Source organism: Candida dubliniensis, chromosome 7, assembly GCF_000026945.1.
Source record: "Candida dubliniensis CD36 chromosome 7, complete sequence".
Taxonomy (NCBI): Eukaryota; Fungi; Ascomycota; class Pichiomycetes; order Serinales; family Debaryomycetaceae; genus Candida; species Candida dubliniensis.
The window spans coordinates 842,066-869,923 of NC_012866.1; the positions used below are offsets into that span (position 1 = coordinate 842,066).

Consider the following 27,858-nt stretch of genomic DNA (forward strand, 5'->3'; position numbering starts at 1 on the left):
GGTCAAGGTTTTTGTTTAACACAGTGTGTCCTAAATGGAAAAAACGTGCCTCCATGTTTCGAAAACAACGGAAAAACGTATTCACTATGGAAGAAAATTTCTAGAAACTCATGAATTTCCCATTAAAATGGAAGATGTCTATAAACCCAGGCTCCAACCATTCCAATCCTCTAACCAAAACTTAGTGTCTTCATACTTTTCCTCTTGAACAAGTTGGACAAATGGTGATTTCGTATCAAGTTTACAGTACGTTAAATCTATGATATTCAATGATGATACTGGAAGTTCCACAGGGGGTTGATATTGGAGGTTATTATGTGTGAGAAGCAACTTTTTTAAGTTCTTTAAAAGTCTGAAATATCCACATAATTCTCGAATTCCCATTTTCTTTAAAATTAAAACTCTAACACTAGTTGGAAGTGCATCTGCATTTAATCTTTTAAAGTGACCACCACGAATGTCAATCTCTTGAAGATTAGATTCATTCAAGTTCATGAATTCCAACGAGCAAGGATTAAAACCAAAGTAGTGTAAACGAAGAATTCTTAATGATTTTGGCCATTTAATTTCTCTATCCAATTGTCCCATCTCTCCATGTTTACGAGCAACTAATTGAAAGTGTTCTAAACTATCTGGTAAATGGTACATAAAATCTGGTGTATCAAAAGCCAAATGGTTAGCTGTTACTTGGAGGTATTTAACCTTTTGAGGAATTCTGAAACTATCATCAAACTGTAATTCCCGACTACGCATACGTACATATTCTAAATTTTCAGAAAGGTGCAAGTATCCATAAGTGAAGTTTAACCCCCAAAGTTCTAAATGTTTTAATGTAGGAGGAAAAACAAGAGTGTTCAAATCAACCGTCATAAAATTAGCAAACTTTATTGATAAATATTTTAAATTTGGTGGAAAGTCCAATGTGACATCAAACAAATCACCAGGTATAAATTCTGGGATTGAAAAGTCATAATCTGTCCCCACGTATTCAAATTTTTCTAACTCGGGAAATAAATTACCTTTAAATACGCCAATTGGATAGGTGCAAAACTTTATGGATAATTCTTTTAAATGCTGAAACTTTCTTAAGCCATCATAGTTAGTTAGTCTGCCACAATATCTCAAATCAAGCTTTTTCAAGTTCGGAGCAACAAGTCCGATCTCATCAAAGAATACAACGCCTGGTAAGGCAAGGAGTAAATATTCCAACTTGGTCATTTCTCCACTGACCGATTCAATTGACGCTGGCTCTGTTGCAAGGCTCAATTTCCGTAAGTTTGGTGGCAAAATCACTTTAGGTGACCGCGGACCTTCGATTCCTAAAACCTCTAAAGATGAAGGAAAAGAATAACTAGTCACTCTTTCTTGAACAAACACTCGTCTCATGTTCAACCTCTTTAGTCCATCGATATTATAACTAGCTAGTGTCGTATCTCCTAGGGTAAGTTCTACTAGAACAGTAGGTAAGGTCGTTATGTGTCCAAAATTCATTAATACCAAATAATGGAATTTGATATTAGAACTCACAAGTATCTCCGAACTCTTTTGTTGATCGGCATCATTCGTTACAAAAAAAGCACCATAAAGATTTAAGGCATTATGCAAAACTTGAGGACAGATATCCAACACCTTCTTAAATACATCCAAATCCTGAATGACAACAAATTTGGGAAATATATTCCATTGATCAATGCCCCGCTTCAAACTTCTCGGCCTAATACCTAGAAGTTCACAATTACAATCACTATAATCAGTGTTTCTTTTTACAATGTTACTGATTGACATCTTTGACAAAATTGCACTAGCAACAACTTCTCTAATAGGTGGGAAGTATAATAGCTCTGGTAACATACATCTAGGCAAGTAATCGACAATTGTTGCAACAATATCTGAGGGAAGTTTTCCTAGACCAACAAAGACGTCTGTATCGGTATTAGAAATGGATGTCATGAGATTGATTGATTGTGGTGATTGGCAATGGTAAATTTAAAAATGCAGGTACTCAAAAAGGAAAAGAAAAGAAAGAAAGAAAGCAAAGAAATCAAACTAAAGACTCCTTGTGTTTTCAACCAATTATGGTGTGATATAAATAAGATATCACACCGAGAGGTATTTAGAATGCCAGTCAACACAGAATTCATTCAGCAGAATAATTTTTTTATTTTTTCAAGCATTCATATATAGTTCTGGGCGAGACTCAATTCTCCTGTGGTACGGGTCCGTTCTTTTCTGTGGAGTGTTTTAGTTGGTCGATAAAAGCAATTGATAGTTTCATTATAATCCACAATTAACGAACCAACAATGTCTCTTACCTTTTCTAGCTAACGGATTCACCAGCAAAAATCAACATTCTGGTACTTGGAACTATCCACCAAGATTGCTCAATTCCTGTTTCTTCCTCACTACACGATACTTTGAATTCTGTTTCTCCTCATTCTAGTATATATGAATATATGTACATAATATAAACACAAAGCCATATAAACTTAACTTATGGTTTACATCTTCCAGTAAAACGTGGGTATAATGAACAGTCACGCACAGTGTATCTGTTCAACATGTAGGCAAGTTGTCTTTCTAATCCAATACCGTAACCACCATGAGGAGCACTACCGTATTTACGCACATCAGTAAACCAGTAGTAGCTATCCAAGTTCAAGTTTTCTCTCTTAAGAGCAGCCATTAATTCATCGTAGTTATCAATTCTCATTGAACCACCAGTAATTTCACCAACGTTTGGCATCAACACATCCACGGATTCGGTGACTCTTGGATCATCTTTACATCTTTGCATATAGAAAGATTTGATTTCTGCTGGGAAACGAGTCAACAAAATTGGTTCGTTAATGGTATCGGTCATTTTTCTTTCAGCAGCTTCAGCAATATCATCACCGAATTTGAATTTTTCTCCATCTTCATTTGGAATACCATGTTCGTTTAACCAATCCAAGGCTTCAATATATTCCATTCTCTTGAATGGGGCCTTTGGTGCTTTGAAATCTGGGTTCAATTGTTTGACAATTGGTCCAGCAACTGGATCTTCTAAAACATATTGAATGGTCTTGGAAAGTAATTTTTCTAAATGAGTCAACAAGTCTTCAAATGTTATAAATACCAATTCAGCTTCAATATGAGTATATTCACTCAAATGTCTTCTAGTGTGAGATTTTTCAGCTCTGAATGATTCTTGGATACAATAAACGTCACCCAATGATGCCAAACAGGTTTCCAAGTACAATTGAGATGATTGGGTCAAGTAAGCCTCTTCACCATAGTAATCTAACTTGAATAAAGTGGACCCTCCTTCAACTTGGTTTTGTACCATACATGGTGGAGTGACTTCTGTTAAGCCTTCTTCAGCAAAGAATCTTCTAATAGCAGCCAGGTAAGCAGCTCTGACTTTCATGACAGCAGATAACGATTCACCTCTTAAAGCCAAATGACGTTGGTCCAATAATAAGTTTGGATCGGCGTTTTCTTGAACTTTGTTAGTGAAGGATTCGTCACCACTTGGGGCCAAAGCAATGATTTGATAATGGTCAGCTTTCAATTCAACCCCACCTGGAGCAGTTTTACCTTCTGGTAATTTAGAAATAACACCTTTGATGGAAACAGTGGATTCAATGGTTAATTCTTGGGTTTGTTTGGCTTTGGCCAAGTCACCAGTTAAAACACATTGGAGATAACCAGTACCATCTCTTAAAGTGATAAAAGCCAAACCTTTTTGAACTCTCAAACGATGAACCCAACCTTGCACAAGTACTCTTGTATCCAAATGATCTTTTAATTGTCTGATTTTGATTTTTTGAGCTGATGGTAATGATTTGTCTTCTTCAATTGATGATAAATCCAATTCAGCCAATTTGGCAGTGGCTTGTTGTTGCTTTTTTTGTTCTTCTAATTTAGCTTGCTTTTCAGCTTTCTTTTTCAATCCTTCAACTCCCTTTTTGGCTTTCTTTAATGCAGAAGCAGAGATCTCAACATATTCGAATTTTTCAGCATCTTCTTCAGATTGTTTGTAAACAAAGACTTTGGCATCAGGATGAGTATACAATGCAAAAGCTGGAGTGGCATAAGGTTGTTCTTGTGTTCCCTTAGCTTCAATGGTATCTACACCAGTTTTTTCGTTAACATATATGGATTGTGACATAGTGTTTGTTGCTTTTGTAAAGTCTTGGGGTAAAGAAAGATTAATAGGAAAAAGACTAATAACAATATATATAAATACAAAATGTCGATTGACTCACGAAAATTTTTTTTTGATGACTGCATATAGGGTACATTTGGTAGTGATATGGATGATTAGTTTAGGGCTTGGTAGCACTGTATTTTTGTTTCCGCTTTGCGTTTCTTCGCCTATTCATACATACACCAGATTTTTTGCTGAAAAGATAAGACGACATACGACATTCTGAAAAAATTGTGTGAGACATTTGTCAATGAAAAATTAGGACGAGAAAACTTTTTTTTTTTTTTTCAATGTGTTCTTTTCCTCAATTCCCAAAGGTTTTAGTGACAGATAATCAAATATCAATTCATACCACATAGTACGGAATGGCTTTAGAACAATCATTGGCCCAATTATCGTTGGCTACTGTTGCGTCACCAGAAAATGACAAGGCTTTACCCACCAAATCTTTGATTTTCAAACCAAAGACTGCCAAAACAGCTACCCCAATTCCCCTCTTTGTTTTTGCATTACAAGATACCACCACTCCATCAAATTTGATTGCCAAATCCGCAGGTGTAAAAGAACCAAGATTGGCCAAGGATGATTTAGTAGAAGAATTTTTCAAAACCACCACAAAAGAAGTTTCCATTGCCAATTTATCCAAAGAATTAGCCGGTAAAATTAAAATTATCATTGACGATAATGTTTTGAAAGCTGCCAAGAATGAAGAATTGTTGAAATTATCTACTCAAAGTTCCGCAGCTGTGTTACCTGCTAAAACTGTGGTTGAATTTTTACAATCTACTGGTATTGAGATTATTGAAGTTGATTTTTCAGCTGAACCAACTCAAACTCCAGTAACACCAGCATCTGCTGCTGCTGCTACCTCTAAAAAGGAAAAGAAAGATGATGCCAAATTAGAAGATGCTAAATTGATTGGTATCACTGTTGATAAAGAAAAAGATTTTTCTTCATGGTACACCCAAGTTGTCACCAAAGGTGAAATGCTTGATTATTACGATGTTTCTGGTTGTTACATCCTTAGACCAAATTCATATTTTGTTTGGGAAACCATTCAAGATTGGTTTAATGCCAGAATTAAGAAGATGGGTGTACAAAACACTTATTTCCCAATGTTTGTTTCTCAGAGAGTTTTGGAAAAGGAAAAGGACCATATTGAAGGGTTTGCTCCTGAAGTTGCTTGGGTCACTAGAGCTGGTAATTCGGAATTAGATGAACATATTGCTATTAGACCAACTTCTGAAACTGTCATGTACCCATACTATGCCAAATGGATTAGATCCCATCGTGATTTACCATTGAAATTGAACCAATGGAATTCAGTTGTTCGTTGGGAATTTAAACATCCACAACCATTTTTAAGAACCAGAGAGTTCTTGTGGCAAGAAGGTCATACTGCTCATTTGACCAAAGATGCCGCTGCTGAAGAAGTTTTGCAAATCTTAGACTACTATGCTGGTGTTTATGAAGAATTATTAGCTGTTCCAGTTGTTAAAGGTAAAAAAACCGAAAATGAAAAATTTGCTGGTGGTGATTACACCACCACTGTTGAAGGTTTTGTTGCTGCTACTGGTAGAGGTATTCAAGGTGGTACATCTCATCATTTGGGTACTAATTTCTCGAAAATGTTCAATATTTCTGTGGAAAACCCTGAAGGTTCAGAAAAACCTAGAATTTTTGCTTACCAAAACTCTTGGGGGTTGTCAACTAGAGTTATTGGTGTTATGATCATGACCCATTCTGATAACAAAGGTTTAGTCTTACCACCAAGAATCGCACAATACCAAGCTGTTGTTATCCCAGTTGGTCTCACATCCAAATCCACTGATGCTCAAAGAAAAGAAATCAACGAAGGTGCAGAAAAGATTGAACAATCTTTAAGAGCCAATGGCATAAGGGTTACTGGTGATTACAGAGAAATTTATAACCCAGGTTGGAAATTTGCTGATTGGGAATTGAAAGGGGTCCCATTACGTTTTGAATTTGGTCCTAAAGATTTGGCTGGTAATCAAGTTACCATTGTTAGAAGAAATGATGGGAAAAAATACACTGTTAAATTAGACGAATTAGACACACAAGTTCCAAAATTGTTGGATCAAATGCATGATGATTTATTGGCTAAAGCTAAACAAGAATTTGATGAGCATCGTGTTAAAGTTGATGAATGGAAAGATTTTGTTCCAACTTTGAACAAAAAGAATGTTATTTTGGCTCCATGGTGTGGTGATGCCGATTGTGAAGATGACATTAAGGATTCTTCCGCTAAGAAGGATGATGGTGAAGAAGAAGAAGTTGATGAAAAGGCTCCATCAATGGGTGCTAAATCATTGTGTATTCCATTTGAACAACCAGAATTGAAAGAAGGTCAAAAATGTGTTAAATGTGATAGAAAAGCCGTTACCTACTGTATGTTTGGTAGATCTTATTAGACGAGATATAGTCTTGTGTGAGTGCTTCTATACTATTGTATAACTAATAATAATTAAAGATTTTAATGACTTAAAATAGTTTATTGAATAAAGTAGATAAAATCGGATCTAACCTCTATCCAAACAAAAAACGGGTGTGTGAGGAGGAGAAGAAAAAAAAAATCAACCTAAAAAATCCAACGAATCAGATATCGTTGATTAGCAATCTATAATAGATGATTTGTCCTGGTAAAGTGATTCTGGTGCTGATCCAATTGATACTATTCATTGTTGCTGGTATCAATTGTTTTGAATTGGGGAAAGAGTTTATGGCAAACTATCCACAAGGTGATATTTATCAAATTGTGTTTCCCGGTTTAATATTTGTTACATTTTTGCTTAAACTAGTTGTTTTACCAATCAGGTCGATGTTGACTACTCCATAGAGAGAAGTGAAAAAGTTTTTAAATGTCTATAAAATATATACGTCTACGTTTCTATTTCCAGAATGAAGAGTTGTCGAGCTCTTTTACACTTTTAGATTTTATCACTATTTTCTCATGATCATCTAAATCCAAATGATAAATACTTTCTAGGCCCAATGACTTCACATAATCCCAAGCTTTGGAATAAAATATACCAATTTGTGATAATGAATGGGCATCATCAGATAAGCAAAACCTGGAATCACCATATTTAATAATTGCATTAGCAATATCTCGTTTCGGATAAGGAGTATTCCAACCTTTCCTTAAAGCAGAAGAATTAAGTTCAAACAACCCGCCATACAGTTTAACAAATTTTATATTTCGAATAATTAATTGCCAAATATCAGGCCAATCAGTTTCTAAATTCACATCTTTTGTTGGTTTACCAGTAGTTGGATCAACTTCATCCTCTGGTTGTAATAAGCGAATTAAATCGAAATGGCCGACAACAGTAGGTTTCAACTGAGTTATAACTTTATATTGCAATTCAAAATAATCATTATATAATTCTCGAGTTGTATTACTTTTAGTGGATTCTCTTGCCTTGAGCCATAATTCCTTATTGAAATCAATGGGGATTTCATTAACAAAATGAACTGATCCAACACTCATTTGTACTTTATTCAATAATTCCTTTGAATAATTTATATGATCAGTGTTTATTCCCTCAACTTCAAATCCAATAATTATTTTCATATTTCTACTATTATTATTGGCATATCTCAATTGTAAATCACGAGCATGATTTAAATATCTTGTAAAATCACCATTTAAGTTGTCGATAGTGTAGGATTTATCAATTTCTTCAGGATATAAAAATCTGTTGTCTAATCGAGGCATATGTTCAGTTAAACATACTATTTGGAACCCCTTTTTATAGTAGAGTTCTACCATATCATCTAAAGTGTCCACTGCATGAGACACATAATCTCCACTATGAGAATGATGTGTGTGCATTTATAACAGATTGCAAAAGACTTGAAAAAAATGGCGAAAGTATTTGATCCCAAATATTGTAATGTGTCAAATGGGATGAAGGTAACCTTCTAAAGGCTATTCGCAGATCAAAGAAAGCTGTGGTTTATATTGGATGGGGCACACTTTGTACATCTTCATTTGTTATCGACCGAATTGTGCGAACTGTGAAGTCGAAGAAAACAAAAATCTGCCGTAATACTACAAACGTAACCCATTTAACCACATCAATGCTTGTACAGTTAAAGTTCCCACTCAAAACACTACAGCAAATACTGCTGAAACGCTTTAACAGTAGCAGTCTAAACCCTACTATTAAAAACCAATTATCAAATCCTCCTCCAATAGGTTCAATAATAGAAGCTAGAGGGTTTGTGAAAAGTATTAGATCATCTAAAAAAGTTGGGTTTGTCGATATAACTGATGGTTCCATTAGTAATAACCTCAACATTGTCCTTCAAGGATCTGATCAACCAAAATTTAAAGTTGGACAAAGCATAGTAGTTAAAGGAGATTGGTGTGCTGGGAAGGGGAAACAACCATTTGAATTGAAATATAATCCTGAAAATCCGCAACATACTTTTACTATATTAGGTGATGTAACTGATGATTATCCATTACAGAAGAAAGCCACTTCAATGTCATTTTTAAGAAATTTCCCTGAGATCAAGCATAGAACTAGTACATTAGGATCATTTTTACGATTACGATCACATTTGGAATTTAAATTGATGGAATTTTTCCAATCACAAGATTTTATTAAAGTCACACCTCCATTGATTACCAGTTCTGATTGTGAAGGTGCCGGAGAAGTGTTTAAAATAGAGCCATTGAATGATAATGACCCTAAAGAGCCATTTTTCGGTAAAAATGCATATTTGACTGTGTCTACGCAATTACATCTTGAATGTTTGGCATTAGCGTTGAATCGTGCTTGGACATTAACTCCATGTTTCCGGGCAGAGAATTCCAAAACAACAAGACATTTGAGTGAATTCTGGATGTTGGAAGCAGAAATTTCTCATGTTGTTGATGTGGATCAAGTTACAACTTTTACTGAAAATATGATAAGATTTGTTACCAAATCGTTAGTTGAAAGCAGTAATGATACTGACCTTAATAATCTTGGTGCTGGTAATGGTAATGATTACTTGATTGGAACTTATATTGAAAAAGATGTTGTTCAATCGAGGTGGTCAAATATATTGAGTGCAGAAAGATGGCCACGCATGACATACACTGAAGCAATTGGCTATTTGAACAAAATATTGCCTCAAGACGAAAAACTTACATGGGGGGATTCATTGCAATTAAAACATGAAAGGCTTTTGGCAGAAAAAAGTCCAATATTTATAACTGATTATCCTGAAACTCAAAAACCATTTTATATGTTAAAATCAGCAAATTATAACCTTGAAAAACCAACAGTGGCCTGTTTTGATTTATTAGTTCCTGAATTTGGAGAATTAGCAGGAGGATCTATGAGAGAACATGATTATGAGGTATTGTTAGCAAACATGAAACAAGATAATATGAATATTGAAGATATCGAATGGTATTTAAACTTACGTAAGCAAGGAACGATCCCACATGGTGGTTTTGGATTAGGATTTGAGAGATTAATAACTTATTTGGCTGGTTATGATAATGTAAGAGATATTTCTGCTTTCCCAAGAGCACCTGAGTTGTGCAACTGTTAAACAAATAGACAATGTAATACCAAAATAGAGACTTGTAAATAGATTCCAGATAATATAGAAACAACTAGGTAAGGAGAAGTGAAATGAGATTGTTATATAGTTATGGTATGGAACACTGATTTGTTTGAACAGAGTGCACGACTAAATTGTTAGTAAAACGAAAATTTTTCAGAATTCTCTTTTGTTTGCCATTCGAGCGGTTGAATTTTTAAACCTTTCAACAAATAGCAACCCTTTTCACATACTCCCTTCTTTAATTAGAATAATATCATCACATAACTCAATATGGATCAATTAAACGTTAAAGAACAACAAGAATTTCAACAAATAGTTGAACAAAAACAAATGAAAGATTTCATGAATTTATATTCCAATTTGGTTTCAAGATGTTTTGATGATTGTGTTAATGATTTCACTTCTAATAGTTTAACTTCAAAAGAATCTTCATGTATTGCTAAATGTTCTGAAAAATTCTTGAAACATAGTGAACGTGTTGGTCAAAGATTCCAAGAACAAAAGTATGTTGATTTACTAATAGAAATAGCAGACTATATGTTGTCGTTGATGATGATGATAGTTAATATTTATTATCAGAATATACTAACTTATTATAGTGCTTTATTGATGCAACAAGGTCCAAAATAGAGTTTGGTGATGAATCCTTAAAGACAAAAAGAATGAATTGAAACTAAAACTATGAATAAGAATATGAGTAAGAATAGAAGCATTTTGGTTGAGATTAGTTAATTCAGAGATCACCTTTTTCATGACTTTTTATTCATTATGATTATTATTTATTTATTTATTTATTTTTGGTTATTCAAAATATCTGTACATAAACATATATTATTTATCATAGCGTTTTTATAAATGTAAACAAATTTATATTTAGAAGATTCACTTGTAGTGTAGTTGTTCTTTATTGATGTGAAGAGTCTTGCCCCATATTTCAATTGTCTTTGAAATTCTCTCCTCTGTTGAGGATTGGAAAAAAAAAAAAAAAAAAATAACAAAACAATCAACAGACACATAAAACATTCACAACCCATCAACAGTTTCATTTCCTTAATGTCGGAACAAGTAAAGATTAATCCGGATTTGCTGATTATATTAGTTGGCTCAGTGATAAACAAATGTATCAGTGAATACAAAGGTGATTATAAGGATTGTAAGGCATCATTCCCAGTGAACAAATTCATTCAAGATTTAAATAATGTCACTCAAGAATATACCACAAAATTTCCTAATATCGATATTCATTTCCCTCAAATCGATATTAAGTTACTTTCATTCATAATCACCAAGACCTTATATCATAAATTCGTCACTGTGACTCCGGATCATGTGATTATTGATGTGCTACCTCATGTTTATGAGAATTTTTTGAAAAATATTGTTGCTACTTCGACATTAAGGTATGCCAAATATTTATTGAAAAGTGCTAAAGATTTATATGAATTAGAACAAAAGAATTTAAATAAAGAGAAAGCTGGGGTGCCAGTAGAGGGAAATGCACCTAAAGAAACGATTCGAGCATCACAACAACAACAGACATTAGCCACATCAAATGAAAAAGGGCAGGTACAAGTACAAGTTGAAACACAACCAAAGAGAATTCTGGAGGCGAAAAGTGCAGATGATAAGCTTGATATGACAAAAGAAGCTCAAGTTACTTCAAAAGTACCTGAACCTACACAAGTCCAACCAAAAGCTCAAACTAATAATCGCAAAGATTCTACCGTATCTGAGAAACCTAACAAAGATGCATCAACTTCTCAAGTATCGACTAAGGAAAATGGAAACAAAGAAAAAGTTGTTGATGAAGATCAAACAATGGAAATTGCTAAACATCAAAAGAATGAGGAACCAGAACAAGAAGAATCTAAAGTGCAGTCTAATGCAGATCCTGACACGATGGACATTGATGAACCTCAGGAATCAGTACAAGACAAAATATTAGAGAAAACTGAAAGGGAAACTGATCGAGAAGAGCATGATCAAGAAATGTCAGACAAGAATGAGGAGGAAAATGCAGATGTGGAAGAGCCATCAAAAACAGTGGGATCTAAGATTGAACAGCTGGAAGCAAGCAAAGTTGAAGAAAATGGAAATGAAGTGGAAGTACAATCCGAAGAAAGTAAACAAGATGAAACTGTTTCAGAGGAAAAGCAAGATGAGAAAACTGAAAAGCTGGTAGAAAATATTGAAGAGAATGATGAGAAAGCTATAGCAACCACAGAAGACGTGGAAGAGGAAAGTCTGATCACCAAGGAACCAGAACCAGAAGGCAAAGATGAAGATAAGGAAATTGAAATATCTGAACAAGGTGAATCAGATAAAGAAGTAGAACGGCCTGAGAAGATAGAAGAAGATAATGAGAAAGAGGATGCTCAAAAACCACCATCTTCACCTGAAGAAGAATCACCTTCAATAGAAGAAATACCTTTGAAGAATGAACTGGAGGCTGAGGTTGAAGTTGTACTGGCAAGTAACAGTTCGAAAGAAACAACACCAGAAGTCAAACAACCATCAAAAAGTAATGATGACGAAAATCCACAAGAATCAACGAAGAAACCTCATCACGAGGAGGCATCACCACCACCATCTTCATCATCATCTCGTAAACGTGCTCGCTCTCGTTCTCCATTACCTGCATCAACTCAACAATACAAACGATTCCAAAACATTGCTATTAATTTGCTTAATTCTATTCAAGAGCATCGATTTTCCTCACCATTTCTTCAACCAGTGAATGTTAAAGATGCTCCAGATTATTATAATGTGGTTAGTGAACCTAGAGATTTGAAAAATATTATGAAAGCAGTCAAATCCAAAAATGAACCACCATTATATCAATCAGTGAAAGAATTAGAACGAGATATTATGTTGATGTTTGCTAATTGTATAATGTATAATCAATCTGGTGATGATTTAGTGGAATTGACCAAGACCATGAAACAAGATATTAGTGAATTATTTAAAATGTTTGAAGAAGCCGAAGAAGATATTAAGTAGAAAAGAATATTGTGATAGAAGATTATAGTTTTAAGCAATATAAGCATAAACAGTGAACAATAGAATAGAATAGGCTTTACAGTCTCTTTCTTTTTTTTTTTTTTTTTTTTGTCTCTATTTGGTTGAATAATTTAGACGAAGGAAATTAGAGTAGAGAATTTGACAATGATTTACGGTCTTGTACATTTCGTAAATAACATCAAAACGGTATTTAAATTTATTGAATATTTTCTTGTTTAGAATTAACTCTCGTCGTCATTGTTTATTAACTATTGTTCATCAACAACATCGTCTGTTGCTTGAGAATGTTCAATGAAGAATTCGTTCGTTAGTTAGTTAGGCCACAAAAGAATTTAAGCACAACTTTTTTTTTTTTTTTTTTTTCTTTGACTGGGAAAAATTTTACAACACAAATAAAGATAGAGAACCATTTCCCATATCTCAATCACTACTACTATCATCACCACCACTGTCCACCGCCCATAATTTCATTGTTCAATCGTTTAATAGGCAAAAATTTATTGAATGGAGTTACTCATATTACCATGACGAAATTTAATTCCCCATTTATTAAACAAACTTCATTTGAAGTTGATTATGCTCCCACTCATATTACCAAATGGAAATCTCAAAGAACTGGATTACAATTAACTTATATTAATCAACCTTCACCCATAGTTAATGGATATTTTGCTGTTGCTACAGAAATTTCTGATAATTCTGGTGCTCCACATACTTTAGAACATTTAATATTTATGGGATCGAAAAAATTCCCTTATAAAGGATTATTAGATAATTTAGGTAATAGATTGTATTCATCAACTAATGCATGGACATCAGTAGATCAAACTGTGTATACATTGAGAACTGCTGGTTGGGAAGGATTTAAAACATTATTACCTATATATCTTGATCATTTAATTAATCCTACATTAACTGATGAAGCATGTTTAACTGAAGTTTATCATATTGATGGTAAAGGAGAAGAAAAAGGGGTTGTATTTAGTGAAATGCAAGGAATTGAAAATCAATCATGGTTTATTGTTTTCCAAAAAATGCAAGAAACTTTATATGATAAGAATTCTGGGTATTCTTCAGAAACTGGAGGGTTAATGTCAGAATTACGTCATTTAACTAATGAAAAGATTCGTGAATTTCATAAATTAATGTATAGACCAGATAATTTATGTGTTATAATTACTGGATCAATTGATCAAGATGAATTATTAGAGATTATGACGGAATTTGATAATGAATTGCCCGCTGCATCAACTGGCCAAGGAATTTGTAAACGACCATTTGTTGATTCCAAACATGATGAACCACTTACCGAAGTGATTGTTCAAGAAGTTGAATTTCCTGAAAAAGATGAAACTATGGGTGAATTATTAATTTCATGGATTGGACCAATGGGGAATGATACTTTGACGAATGTTGCTCTTGATATGGTAGGGGCATATTTCACTGATAGTCCGATATCAATTTTTAATAAACATTTAATTGAGATTGAAAATCCATTAGCCACAGAAGTTTTATATAATACTGATGATTATTATCGTACAGCATTAAATTTCAATTTTAGTGGTGTCCCTACAGAAAATTTACCAGAATTAGATAATAAAATTAAACAATTACTTAAAGAACAAACCAACCCTGACAAAATTGAATTAGAATATATGAAACAAATAATTGAACAACAAAAATTGAAATTTATTGCTAGTGCAGAAAATTCTGCTTCAATTTTTTCCAATGTGGCTACATTAGAATTTATTTATGGTGATCCTGATGGATCAGATTTATATAAATGGACTAAAGATTTAAAAGAATTTGAAATTTTAATGGATTGGACCCGCCAGCAATGGAGTCAATTGATTGATACTTATTTTGTTCAGAATAAATCAGCAACTATTTTGGGTAAACCATCAGCAGAATTAAATGAATCAATGAAATTACAAAATAAGCAAATTTTAAAAGATATTAAAAATAAATATGGTGGTGATAAACAATTGGCAAATTTACAATTGAAATTAGAAGCGGCACAAAAATTCAATGATACACCAATTCCTGACGAATTAGTTACACAATTTCCTGCACCTGATCCACTGAAAATATCATTTATTCATACAAAATCGTATAAGGCGGGAAATACTAAAAATGGAATAGTTGATAATTCAACTAATCAATATATTGAAAATGATGATATTAGTAGATTATTAGCAAAAGATACCCCATCATCAAATGATTTCCCATTATTTATTCATTTTGAACATTTTAAGTCACAATTTGTTACTATTCAATTAGTTATGTCATCGAAAACCGTTGACCCCAACTTATTAAGTTATATGTCAATAATGGAAGAAATTTTTTCCATGTCAATAGAAATACCTAAAGAGGATGGTGGGGTTGAATATATTCCTTATGAAAAAGTTATTAGTGATATTAATCGAGATTTAATTGAACATGAATTAGATAATGGATTTGATGAACAATTTTTCGAATTAATTACTATTAAAATTAAATTTGAAATTAAAAATTATCAAAAAGCTATTCAATGGTTATATAATATAACCAATCATGTTAAATTTGAAATGAATCGTATTAAAATAATTATTGAAAAAATAATTAATTCATTACCAGAGAAAAAACGTAATGAAGAATTAATGATGTATTCATCACAATATCGTCATTTATTTAATGAAAATTCATTAAGAAAAGCTCAAGATTCAATATTTACTGAATCATTTTATAAAAATTTACTAGAAAAGTTAGATACCCAAGATAATGGATTTAAAGAAATTGAAGAAGATTTAAATAAATTTAAACAACAATTATTTCAATTAGATAATATTAAAGTGATTATTTTAGGTGATGTTACTAAATTACAAAATCCAGTGAGTAGTTGGAATCGATTTATAACCCCACCACAACTGTGTCACACTAATGGTGGAATTGTTGTCCCATTTCGAGATTTACCAAGATCATATCAATATCGATCATTATTAGGTGAAACATGTCATGGAGAAGCATTTATTGTTAATATTCCTAGTGCTGATTCCACACATTTAACCAGTATAACGAAAATTCCTCATGGGAATTATCTTGATGAAGATATTTTCCGAATTGCCCTTGCCACGGAATTTTTAACTGCTGTTGAAGGACCATTTTGGAGAGGTATTAGAGGTACTGGATTAGCTTATGGAGTTCATATTACTCGTAATATTGAAACTGGTTATTTAAATTTCAATATTTATCGAGGTTCAGATTGTATTCAAACTTGGATTAAAGCTAAAACCATAATTGAACAATTTATTAACCGAGAATTAATTATTGATGAAATCAGTATAGATAATGCTATTAATGGATTAATTAATGAATTAATTAATAATCATAATAATAATCATTATAATACTGCTATAAGTAAAATTGGAGATAATATTTTTAAAAATCGTGGACCTAATTATATTGAATTTTTCATTAAAAAATTAAATCAATTAAAACAAACAAGTAATTATCAAGATGAAATTATTTATATATTGAAAAAATATTTTATTAAATTATTTGATGCTTCAAATTCAACAATTTTTACAAGTTTACCATCAGATAAAATTGAATCTGTAGCAGGGTTTTTCAATAAACAAGGATATAATATAAATGTTGAAGATATTGGATCAGAAGATTATTCTGAAGAAGAAGAGTATAGTGGGTCTGAAGAAGATGATGAATGTGAATCAGATTAGATAGATTTTGTATAATATAATGTATGATAGATGATTAGAGGTTAAGTTAATTTCTAAGAGAATTGTAATGTTTTCTATAATATTTTATAATTGATGTTGTCATTGTTGTTGTTATTATTACTTCTATTTATAATCTATCAAAAACGTAACAATAACCAACTAAAGATTCCTCTATCTATACATATATATATATATATATATAAGCATCAATCATAAACTCTTTATTGTTTGAAAAAAAAAAAAAAAAAAAAAAAAAATCTACCTTTAGCCTCCCCGCCGCCCCCACTTATGATGCAGCACCTTCTTTCTTATTATCATTACCACTTTCTTGTTGTTGTGGCTTCTGTTGTTGATTTAAAATTGTTAACTTTGTTGCTTCATTATCAAAAGTATCTTTTTTCAAAAATTCAATATATTTACCAACTGATGCACAAACTTGTTGTTGAGATTTCCCAGCAATTTTATCCCAATATATTGAAGATTTACTAATAGCTTTACAAGCTACCCATTGAGATATTGTATGAAATCTTAATTCCCAATCTTTACCTTCAAATAATTTTTCCACTTTATCAGGTAAACCCATATTTCTTCTTGAATATGTTCCAAATTCATCATTAGCTTCTTTGGAATTCTTAAGAGGGTCAATTTTGGGATGATTACAATGTAAAAATAATATTTCTGGTAATTTATAATTAATCATTCGATGAACTGTTGCTTCATCTTCATATTGTTTATCTTGATAAATTTGTCGTTTATAATCATGAAATTGTTTCATTAAATCTGATGTATAACCTCCTGATTGAAATGGATTTAATCTTGTATCTAATTTCCTACTGATTAAAAATTTTTTCCAATCTTGATAAAATTGATAATTATCTCTTGGATCAGTTTGTCCTAATGTAGTTTCAGATGATTTCCCATTAAGAGCTTCATATCCTAAAATATGAACTTTTTGATTAGTTAAAGTGTATCGTTCATTCATTACATGTAATGCTGGAACAATAGTTTCTCTATCACCTTCACCATAAGCCCCTTGATAAAGTAAATCAATATAAAAATCTTTACCATTGATATTATAATATAATGCTAATAATAAACTTTTCAAATGTTCCCGTTTAGAGAAAACCATTTGTCCAGTTTCCACTGAAATTGTACTAGGTAAATTATCAAGATCATGATAATGAACTTCCAGTTGTTTATCTTTAGTGATATATTCAGCAAATGATCCATCATTAGGGATACCAAATCGATCAATAATTTCTCCGGGTTCAATTCTTGCAATTCTATAATATAATGGACTAGTTAATTTAACCCATAAATCCGGCCATAAAATCATTTTCGTCGAAAGATAAGGTTCAGTAAATAATAAATTATCAACATTTTTAATAGCAAGATTATCAGCATCCATAGCAATAATATGATCAAAACTACTAACTAATAATCCCATGATTTTCCTCGAGAATTTTTCATTAATAATATCAAATACTTCTTTTCCAACTTGTTCTTCAACAATAATACATTTCCCATTTAATTTTTGTGGTAATAATTCTTCACAAATTTGTTTATCATATTCTTGTTTAGTATCAAGGATTAATTCAACTGGTAATTGAGATCCTCGTTCTCTCATATTGGCAATGGCAGTCAAAGCTGATCCTATCATATTACCACCACCATTAACAACAATCCCATGACCAGAAATGAATTGTGATGGAGGGTCAGGTAATGATTTCAATTGTTTAACAACTTGATCATGAGCATCACGAAGAGCTCTAAATTTATCACCAGGTATAGTTAATTTACTTCCTAATAAATATTTTTCTGATATAATTCTGGCATCCCATTGATAAGTTGGATTTAATTTTTCACCTTTTTCTTCTTTAGTTAATGGTTGACATTTAGGTTTATTATTTAATAAAATATCCTTCAATAAATATTGGAAATATTTTTGACGATTGAAATATTTATCATTAGCTTTAGTTAAATATTTATCTAAATCAGGAATCAGTTTTGTATCTTCTTGCCCCAAAATTGCTAAACATGAAGCTGGTTCTAATGAACTTTCGTGTTGTAAAGCATATTCATCAACTTTTTTCGAATAAATATCAAATGAAAATGCATATTGTTTGAAAATTTCATTACTATATTGTTCAGTTATTTCTTGTTGTAAATGGTTTTTAATATCTTCTAAATATTTCATTCTTAATTCAGTTTTCAATTTTTGAATTACTCCCGGCTTTTCTTGAATTTCAAGTTTTTTACGAATTTCACCAATTAATTCTTCTTTTTTAGCATCTTCTAACTCAGAAGTTAATCTATTGACATATTCTTCACTATCATAATTACTTATATGTGATTGTATTTTCGTGTTGTCACTAGTATAATAAGTTTGACCTTTAGTTTTTTTAATATCTTCATGAGTAGAAGTCAAGACATAAAGATTGAAAATTATTACTCCCAATACAAGAGTACCCAATATAAGATGCAGTGGTGATAGTCTTCTTAAACTCATTATATACTGGAGATAAAGTACAAGATTGGAATGAAAATTACCTAGATGGAGATGTGAAATGAATGTTGCTGTTTCCTGAAATCTAAATCAAAAAAAGAACCTCCCAAAAATAAAATTATATATATAATAATAATATCTTATAAGATATATTTGGAATGATTCTTAAAAAGAAGAAGAAGAAGAAGAAGGATAATAAATTGGAATTATAATATTTAAGAAAGAGAAAGAAATGAAATAAAATGAAATAAAATGAAAGATTATTTTTATATAATCAATTCAAGTATTAATAAGGAGCAACAAATCAACAAATCAAATCAGCATACAAAATTAAAATCAAAACAAAACAGAAAGAAGAAGAAGAAAAAAATTTTTTTTTTTTTCTTTTTTTTTTTTTTTGCGTGCAAAAAGCTCAAGTTTTGTGTAGTACACGCATACATATACCTACTAATCTAATCTAATCTTCTTCTATAATAAGATCTTTAAACCATCACACATAAATTAATGGTTATTGCATGAAATTTTTAGTAAGAATAACAGCAGCAAGTAACTAATTCTAGTTTAGTATTGGTGATTGTGTATATTTCATACATTATTAGAATTGTTGTTTTTTACAAAGTTATTTTTAGGAAATAGTTCGTAGACACCACAACAACAACTAACTTAAATGTCAAAATTCAACACTAACTGCTATTTTGTAATGTTAAACAGTTGGTCTATAGGATAGATCTTGGATGCGGATATACCGGAGAGGGGGGGCTGACAGGAACGGGAGGAACTAATTTTGTGTTTAAAAGCAATTCAACACAAACAATCAAATTATTATTATCGATGAAAGGGAAGCATTAGTCTCATGATCCTTTGTTCGTTTGTTTGTCCGAATTTCATAGGGCTGAAAATCTCTGAAAATTTCCTTTGTTTCATCTCCCGCCATCATCATTATCTTCACCTTCACACCAAAGGATAAAGAAAATGAAAATATTGCACAAACACGACTCAAAATTGGTAGCTCCATTCAATTGATATCAGACCCTATTAATCATTGACTAACAAAAACCAAATCATTATGTTATTATATTGATTAAAATGATTTATGGCAAACATAGAAGAAAGTATGTAATACCTTGATGATGTAGATAAACTAGAGAGAGTGAGAAAATTCTTGGTGTTTATCTTATTAACAAAGGCAACAAGAAAAAAAATAGAATTGGGCAAATATTTCAAACCTAAAATTTTGCAATCTTTTTATACCAATAGGAAGGGGGAGTTCTAGTAACTTAGTCATATACACAGTTGTTACTGAAATTAAACTAATTCTGTATTGTTGGAAACTTTTACTTAGTAGTAATGTAATTTTTCAATTCCACAATCGATTATAATGTTCCTGCATATAAGCAAGAAGAGTACTTTATTTTTTTTTTTTTTTTGAATTTCTTTTTTTTTTTTCTTTTGTAACTGTTCTCCTCCTCTTCATCTTCGTCTTATTCATTTCTTAATAAAACACCACATCATCATCATCAGCCCTATTATATCATCAACAAACTTTTTACCTTTCTTTCTTTTCACTGGTTTCCCTCAATTAACACATTTACTTTTAATACTACCACCACCACCACCACCACCACCACCACTTCAATTAAACTATTAGACTAATTAAACTTTTCAACTTCTTTCTTCTTTCTTTTTCTAAACCCGTATAATTTTTCATTCATTGGATATATTTCACACATTTTTCATCTATCATCATGTCATCACATCCAGATAGAACTCATCAATTCACTCATTCTAATACTAAAAGAAGAGCATCAATTGTTTATGGTTCAGTAGGTAAAGGAGGATTATATTTACCTTCAGATTTCATCGCCAACAAGGATGATACTAATAACACTTTTGATATTGAAGAAGACGATAATAGTAATGAAACTCAACCTTTATTGCCTGAAAATTTTGGTAATTCTTCTTCGTCTTCAACATTATTATATAATAAGAAGAAATTTAGAAGGAAACTGAGTGTTATTAATCATGAATTGATTGAAGAAGAACGTGAATTATTAAAAGATAATCATATCCCTATTCCTGAACCTAATGGTCCTACTAATTCAATTCAAGATCAAGCAGTTATTGGAGATGATAATGATAACGCTGAAGAAGAAGAAGAAGATGACATCATCAGGGATACATTTGAAAATGCTATTATTAATAAAGAAATTCAATCAACTACATCAACCATTGAATTAAAAAATTTAATTAAATCATCAATTCCATTAGTTTTAACATTTCTTTTACAAAATTCTTTATCTACAGTATCAGTTTTCAGTGTTGGTCATTTAGGTGCTACTGAATTAGCAGCAGTTTCAATGGGAGCCATGACAGCTAATATTACTGGATATGCTACTATTCAAGGTATTGCTACTGCTTTAGATACTCTTTGTCCTCAAGCATTTGGAGCTAAAAAATATAAATTAGTGGGATCATATCTTCAAAAATGTACTGCATTAATATTTGTCATTATGATACCAATTTTCATTATTTGGATATTTTTCGGTTATGATTTAATTTGTTTAATTCTTCCTGATAAAGAAACAGCTAAATTATCAGCAGTTTATTTAAAATATCTTACATTTGGTATGCCAGCTTATATATTATTTGAATGTGGTAAAAGATTTTTACAAGCTCAAGGAATTTATCATATTTCTACTTATGTATTATTAATTGCTGCTCCATCAAATTTAATTATGAATTTATTATTTGTTAAACATATTGGTTATTTAGGAGCTCCCATTGCTGTGGCAATAAATTATTGGATTATGTTTTCTGGATTGATTATATTAACGGTATTTTTTATTAAACCTGAAGATACTCCTCAGGGTTTACATCCAATGGAATGTTGGGGTGGATTTAGTATTAAAGATGCTTTCCATGATTGGAAAAAATTGATTGTTTTAGCTATACCAGGTTTAATCATGTTGGAAGCAGAATTTTTGGCATTTGAAATTTTAACATTAATGGCATCTTATTTAGGTACTATTGCACTTGCTGCTCAATCTGTTGGTACAACAATGGCAGCTTTAACTTATCAAGTACCATTTGCTATTGGAATTGCTTCATCAACTAGAATTGCTAATTTCTTGGGTGCCGGTTTAGGTGATGCTGCTAAAATTACTACTAAAGTGGCCCTTTTATTTGGACTCTTCATTTCCATATTCAATTTCTTGGTATTATTTATATTTCAAACACAAATTGCTAAAGCATTCACTAATGATGAAAAAGTCATTAGTGCCGTGACTAATGTTATGTGGTTAATTGCTCTTATGCAAATATCTGATGCTATGAATGCTAATTCAGCTGGATGTTTAAGAGGTCAAGGTCAAACAAAAATTGGTGGTATTATCAATTTATTCTCTTATTATGTGGTTGGTTTACCATTATCAGTATATCTTTCATTTTATTCACCTTGGAAAGGTTCTTTACATGGCCTTTGGATCGGTAGTACCGTGGCATTAACAATTATTGGATCAGTACAAAGTTATTATGCATTAACCGTTGATTTTAATAAACTTTGTGATGATGCAAGAAAAAGAACTAGTGAAAGTCATCATAATCATGTATAAGTGAATAAAGCTCTTTCGTCCTTTTTTTTTTTTTGGCATACTTTTATTTATTCTTACAAAAGATTCAAAAAAGTATATATGTATATATATATGCATTAATAGACATTATTATTTATAACCAATACGCTTTTCCTGTTTGTAAAAGAAGTTTCTTATCTACAAAGTCCTAGTTGATCTATTTTCTGTTTTTATTTTTAAGAAGGGATACAACTTTAAGAAATGTATTATTAACGATTGATCAAAACTTGACAATGAAAACATTCTTATAATTTAAGTGATTACCAATAGGACTTAAATACTTTTATTGCTTTTTTTTTTTTTTTTTTGGACAACTACTACTTGATGGATTGGTTAAATTAGTTTTATCATTGTGATAGCAACTAGTGATTGTGTTGACAACATATCCAAGCTATATTAGTGAACCCGGACATCATTCACCCTGATTCAATCTCCCAAGAATACTCTTTGTGGTGGAAATCATATTTGTATGTAGTTTAGTTAATTTCTATATAAGATTCTATAGAGTAGAGAAGTGGGGACATTCTCAACACATGAAAATACATTAATTGGTCACAAAACCATAACATCGTACAATGTTATGGACACATAATGTTAGTATTAAAACACACCCTGTCGAAGGAAAGTTAAAGATAAGATCGTATATTGAACAAAAAAAAGTAAGCAAGATAATAAAATAGAGGAATAAAAGACAAATTTATAGTAAAAGAATTTAGTAAAAGAGTAGTAAGAGAACAAGATGAGTCATAATAGGATGAGTCATAGAATAGGATGAGTCATAGAGATCGGTTCATGACACACCCTCCCCAATATTCGTATCTAATTTTCTCTAAATAGTATAAATTTCCCATTGGTTTTCTCTTTCCTCTTCTTCATTATTTTAGTCTATTTACAGTATAGTATCTATGGATGTTTATTGGGTGTGATTTTTTTGAGAGATTATGCGACCAACCCAGGAAACTGATGAAGTGATTGCGAGTTTAGCTAACGGAATACATGTTTTGAGTGAGCTCAATGTTTCCGGTGTATAAGCATGTCGTCCATATATGCATTTGATGATTGGTACTTTTATCAAGAGCCTATTAACCGTTGTTAAATCAACAAAATCTCCTAGGATAAGTATATGAAAGGAAGATTTAATTCAACTTTTCGTATACCATACATTTATAATTATATTTTAATATACACATATATTTATTTATTTATTTATTTTTGTTATATCAACTTGTTAATGTGTCCGTGTAACGACCACGAGTAGTTATTACACAACTGTATTATCCCGGGGGTAATACTAGGCAGGGGTATAATATCTATCAGTGGTAGTTATTATATATAATGACCTTTAGTCCCCCCTTTTACTTTGTTTTTATATTTATATTTAGTCTAGATATGATTCTTCTATAGTAATTTATAATCTTATTTCCCTTAAATAAAATCAACAATTATCTAGTAGTCCTTAATTTTGGGACCACTTTTATGCGAAATTTGGTGGTATTAAACTATTTTTAATTTTTGTAGATTTTGTCGTTTCAAATGAATATGCCAATATATTATGTCTGGCTAATCTTACATCTACTTCGAACAATATTTTAATAAGTGGTTACAGAAAATGTTAAGTATTCATTTTTTTTTTTAATGAAAAGATAATCCCATAGTTATCTTAACAATTGTGTTACAAACTTGGTGTTCAAAACTATCCATTCATTCTATCATCATCGAGACATCAAAATACTGTTTCCACTGACAACAACATACCGCTAATTAGTAGATATTATCACAAAGAAATCACATTTTTAAGAGTTTCTTAACTTCTTAAATTGTTGATTATTAGCAGGATTGTTACCATGACAATAATTACTACTGACGTTAATCTTTTCCAGGAAGTAGCCAAACTTCCATCCGAAATCACTGCTATAATAATTGGTTATTTACCAAAATGTATATTACCCAAGTTATTGTACTTCCCGCTGATTAAGAAAGAAGTGGCATCTGCAATTTTGTCAGATGTTAATATTACAAGGAGCATTTATGTACACAAGGGCAGTGATCTACCAGGTGTTGGCTACTCCGAATGTGACTGTGACCGGTTTAAAATCGAACTTACTGATTTGAAGAAGGGAATTGCTCAATGGAATGTATACCCAAGAGCAATCCATATAGACGGAAATTTTGTATTTGAGAACATTTTAGATACTTTTCCTAGACTTTTGAAGGAAGCTCTGAGTATTAATACTACTTTGAGTGGGCATTACGGACTAGATTCAGAAACCTACTTGGGCCCCTTTTTCAATTCCAATATTAAGTTTGATTCTTTGAGATTGGTTGGTGTTTGGGATGCAGTCACATTACCGTGCATTTCTACAAACGTTCAGGTACGTAACTCCATATTGAACAGTTATCTGATATCTGGTGTTAAAAAGTTGGACATCGATATGGATTCTAATGATAGGGAAATCCAGACTTACGCATTCTCATCTGAGTTGGAAGATTTGCAAATTAAATCTAGGTTCGGGATTCAGGTGAGTCTACCACCAAATTTACGAAAACTATCAATCACGGCATATTTGGCTTCGGCAAGTTTTATATCCGAAGAATTGTCTCATTTAAAGTATTTACAGCTCAAGTTGCCAGAAAATCAGTCATTTGAAGAAACCGGTATAATGGCACCAAATTTAAAGACGTTAGCTTTGATTGATTGTATAAAGTTTTCTAATCTTGATAATTTAAAACAGTTTCAACATTTGAAGCACTTGGTGTTAAAAAATTGTGCTTACCCGATTGGTTTGTTGAATGAAAGTTCTTTTCCTGAGCTAGAAAGCTTTGAGTATGATGGATATGGTTTTGAAGATCCAGAAAATTTTACCGACCCGTTATTAATCTTTCCTACAAATTTAAAACAATTATCAATTGAAGGCCGTAATCTTGTTAGTATTGATTTCAATGCTTTAGTGCTTCCTCATACGTTAATACGATTACATCTTGTGGACTTATCTTTTAATGATGGATACTTTCATTTATGTGAGAATTTGCAATCTGTTCACATCAAGACATCAAGGCTTAGGTTTGAGAGTAGTTTCAAGATTCCTCCTATGGCCGAAGAATTGATATTAGAGGCTGATTATCTAGTTTTTGAAAGCCTGGATTTTATGTATCATTTGCCGAATAGTCTCACACGATTGAGCTTGATCGCTGAAAAACAAGGGAGGATGAGTCCTATTATACAAAAGATTAAATGGCCCTTGGCATTGGGTAGTTTTGAACTAGAGGGTTTTAATATTGATCAGGAAACATTGGAGCTATTGAATTTACAAGAATCTAGACTTCGAGAAATTAGAATCAGTGGGGGTGACATAAAAAGGTTAGATGTTGATCTATTTCCAGTTAGTGTTGAATATCTAACTTTAATAGAAATGGAAATCAAAGAGCTACCTGCATCATTTGAAAGGTTGAAGAACCTACGTAAATTGACACTAATGAGAAATCGGTTGAAAAGAGTAAACCTGGTTAATCTACCAGTATCATCATTGGAAGTTTTAGACATAAGTCAGTGTGACCTTCGTTTGATATCACCATTTGTGGTTTCAATGTTTGAAAAAAAGAATAAGAAAGGAAAACTAAGAATAAGGGCTACAGGAAATTTGAATGTCGATGCTAATGATGTGAGGAAAGTAATCAAAGCAATTAAAGGACTTTATTTAGAACTCAATGAATCTTATGAATGTTTGGGGAGAATTACCCGACCTTATTCCCGTTTGCGTTGTATATTTCGGACTTTTGATCCATATTTTGAAAAATCCGAATCCTCTGAAACGGAAGAGATTGTCTTCGGTCAAGATTCAAACAATCTTCTCCATGGGGATGAATCTGTCCTGGATAAAAAAGATAATGGAACTGGCAACAAAAGAAGAAAAAAACGGTAATTACGAAGATGAATATTGACAGTGCAACCTTATATGAAAGGTTATTCCACTGTTAAACATAGATTATAGCAAACGATGTTTCATTGAAAGAAATGTGGTTTCAAGTTTGTAAAAAGAATATTCCCAAATATGTTTCTGAGATTTTATGATACACCAATATATTATATTACACGATATATATATATATATATATATCAATAATTGATTAATATAAGAATTGCCTTTTTTTTTTTAACTTATAGGCAGAATTCTTTCTTGGTAGGTTAATCTTGTTAGAGAATTTCTTATTGGGAAATGGTTATGAATCTTAAGTTTTTGAAAACAGTGCAATGAGTACATAGATGTAAGAGAATTAACAAGCAGAAGGTAATGGAGCATGCTATTTTGCTTATGACTTTTTCAATAAATGTAAGCTCAATTACTACCAAAAAAGTTAAGAGTCAACTTAATGAGGTTTAAACAGACAGAATTAGAGAATCCATAAAGGTTTGCCGTGCGGCTGTACATGACTACAACAGGTTTGTACAAATGCAATAAACGTGACACCAAAACCGAGTTTATAGAGAATTGATCAAGTAAATTACATCACAGAATGCCCAAGGATCAGACATTTGTTAGTTTAAATGGACTAAAAGATTGGATAGATTGGAAAAAGAATAAGTTGTTTGAATTGGTGATAAGAACTTTTGTTGTAAGATTGAATCAAAAATCCCCTTAAAATGAATTGACGAAAGTGTTGGTTTATGCGACGTTTGTGTCAGGGAAATAGCACCTTGATATAGTCGTGCGTATTAGATCAACAATAGTGAAAAATTTTCACTCATCGAGAGCCAGGAATTAGTATAAAAGAAAGAGAAAAGAAAGATATTTAGGATATTTTCTATATAGAGAGGGAGCTTCAATAGAGACATTTAGTGGGCGTATAACTTCATTTACTCTGTTTCTTGTTTATTACAAATATAACCGATCGTGTACTAGGACTAATTCTCACGAATAATCCGTGTATACTAACAGAAAGTTAAAAATAAAATTATACAATAAATGAAAAAAAAAAAAAAAAAAAAAAAAAAAAAAAAAAAAAAAAAAAAAATTATTCAATTTTGTTATTCATTCTTTTCTTTTTATTTTTTTCATTTCTACAGGTTATTGATTTGGGGTGGTTGTATCATGATGTTGACAGGTATCACAATTTTTAATATATTGTTTTGAAAGTGACCTAAATTGAATCTATGAAACTGATCTATTAATTTAGGGGATGTTGTCTTGCCTTATTTATAATTTTTTCCAG

At 31.6% G+C, this 27,858-nt stretch overlaps 11 protein-coding genes across 11 annotated transcripts, besides 1 other annotated feature; 7 read left to right on the forward strand and 4 right to left on the reverse strand. All coding sequences in view use genetic code 12, as the record gives it.

Moving 5' to 3' along the window:
• Nucleotides 1–138: 138 nt before the first annotated feature.
• Nucleotides 139–1,950, reverse strand: CD36_73260 (conserved hypothetical protein; the record flags this gene model as incomplete). Its single annotated transcript, XM_002421488.1, has 1 exon — nucleotides 139–1,950. One exon carries the CDS (start codon nucleotides 1,948–1,950, stop codon nucleotides 139–141), a length of 1,812 nt encoding a protein of 603 aa, XP_002421533.1.
• Nucleotides 1,951–2,491: 541 nt separating this feature from the next.
• On the reverse strand, nucleotides 2,492–4,150 carry CD36_73270 (asparagine--tRNA ligase, putative; the record flags this gene model as incomplete). The annotated part of the gene is made up of 1 exon (XM_002421489.1): nucleotides 2,492–4,150. One exon carries the CDS (start codon nucleotides 4,148–4,150, stop codon nucleotides 2,492–2,494), a length of 1,659 nt encoding a protein of 552 aa, XP_002421534.1.
• Nucleotides 4,151–4,554: 404 nt separating this feature from the next.
• CD36_73280 (proline--trna ligase, putative) lies at nucleotides 4,555–6,621 on the forward strand (the record flags this gene model as incomplete). Its single annotated transcript, XM_002421490.1, has 1 exon — nucleotides 4,555–6,621. The coding sequence occupies one exon, from the start codon at nucleotides 4,555–4,557 to the stop codon at nucleotides 6,619–6,621; it is 2,067 nt and encodes a 688-aa protein (XP_002421535.1).
• A 476-nt stretch (nucleotides 6,622–7,097) lies between these two features.
• CD36_73290 (histidinol-phosphatase, putative) lies at nucleotides 7,098–8,045 on the reverse strand (the record flags this gene model as incomplete). Its single annotated transcript, XM_002421491.1, has 1 exon — nucleotides 7,098–8,045. The coding sequence occupies one exon, from the start codon at nucleotides 8,043–8,045 to the stop codon at nucleotides 7,098–7,100; it is 948 nt and encodes a 315-aa protein (XP_002421536.1).
• A 248-nt stretch (nucleotides 8,046–8,293) lies between these two features.
• CD36_73300 (asparagine--tRNA ligase, putative) lies at nucleotides 8,294–9,763 on the forward strand (the record flags this gene model as incomplete). The annotated part of the gene is made up of 1 exon (XM_002421492.1): nucleotides 8,294–9,763. One exon carries the CDS (start codon nucleotides 8,294–8,296, stop codon nucleotides 9,761–9,763), a length of 1,470 nt encoding a protein of 489 aa, XP_002421537.1.
• A 285-nt stretch (nucleotides 9,764–10,048) lies between these two features.
• On the forward strand, nucleotides 10,049–10,408 carry CD36_73310 (mitochondrial import inner membrane translocase subunit, putative; the record flags this gene model as incomplete). The annotated part of the gene is made up of 2 exons (XM_002421493.1): nucleotides 10,049–10,281; nucleotides 10,378–10,408. 2 exons carry the CDS (start codon nucleotides 10,049–10,051, stop codon nucleotides 10,406–10,408), a joined length of 264 nt encoding a protein of 87 aa, XP_002421538.1.
• Nucleotides 10,409–10,831: 423 nt separating this feature from the next.
• On the forward strand, nucleotides 10,832–12,778 carry CD36_73320 (histone acetyltransferase; the record flags this gene model as incomplete). The annotated part of the gene is made up of 1 exon (XM_002421494.1): nucleotides 10,832–12,778. One exon carries the CDS (start codon nucleotides 10,832–10,834, stop codon nucleotides 12,776–12,778), a length of 1,947 nt encoding a protein of 648 aa, XP_002421539.1.
• Nucleotides 12,779–13,323: 545 nt separating this feature from the next.
• CD36_73330 (metallopeptidase, putative) lies at nucleotides 13,324–16,515 on the forward strand (the record flags this gene model as incomplete). The annotated part of the gene is made up of 1 exon (XM_002421495.1): nucleotides 13,324–16,515. The coding sequence occupies one exon, from the start codon at nucleotides 13,324–13,326 to the stop codon at nucleotides 16,513–16,515; it is 3,192 nt and encodes a 1,063-aa protein (XP_002421540.1).
• Nucleotides 16,516–16,801: 286 nt separating this feature from the next.
• Nucleotides 16,802–18,712, reverse strand: CD36_73340 (early Golgi alpha-1,2-mannosyltransferase, putative; the record flags this gene model as incomplete). The annotated part of the gene is made up of 1 exon (XM_002421496.1): nucleotides 16,802–18,712. One exon carries the CDS (start codon nucleotides 18,710–18,712, stop codon nucleotides 16,802–16,804), a length of 1,911 nt encoding a protein of 636 aa, XP_002421541.1.
• A 2,054-nt stretch (nucleotides 18,713–20,766) lies between these two features.
• MTE1 (MATE family drug/sodium antiporter, putative) lies at nucleotides 20,767–22,632 on the forward strand (the record flags this gene model as incomplete). Its single annotated transcript, XM_002421497.1, has 1 exon — nucleotides 20,767–22,632. One exon carries the CDS (start codon nucleotides 20,767–20,769, stop codon nucleotides 22,630–22,632), a length of 1,866 nt encoding a protein of 621 aa, XP_002421542.1.
• Nucleotides 22,633–24,494: 1,862 nt separating this feature from the next.
• On the forward strand, nucleotides 24,495–26,570 carry CD36_73360 (conserved hypothetical protein; the record flags this gene model as incomplete). The annotated part of the gene is made up of 1 exon (XM_002421498.1): nucleotides 24,495–26,570. One exon carries the CDS (start codon nucleotides 24,495–24,497, stop codon nucleotides 26,568–26,570), a length of 2,076 nt encoding a protein of 691 aa, XP_002421543.1.
• Nucleotides 26,571–27,304: 734 nt separating this feature from the next.
• Nucleotides 27,305–27,583: a mobile genetic element.
• The last annotated feature ends 275 nt before the right edge of the window (nucleotides 27,584–27,858 follow it).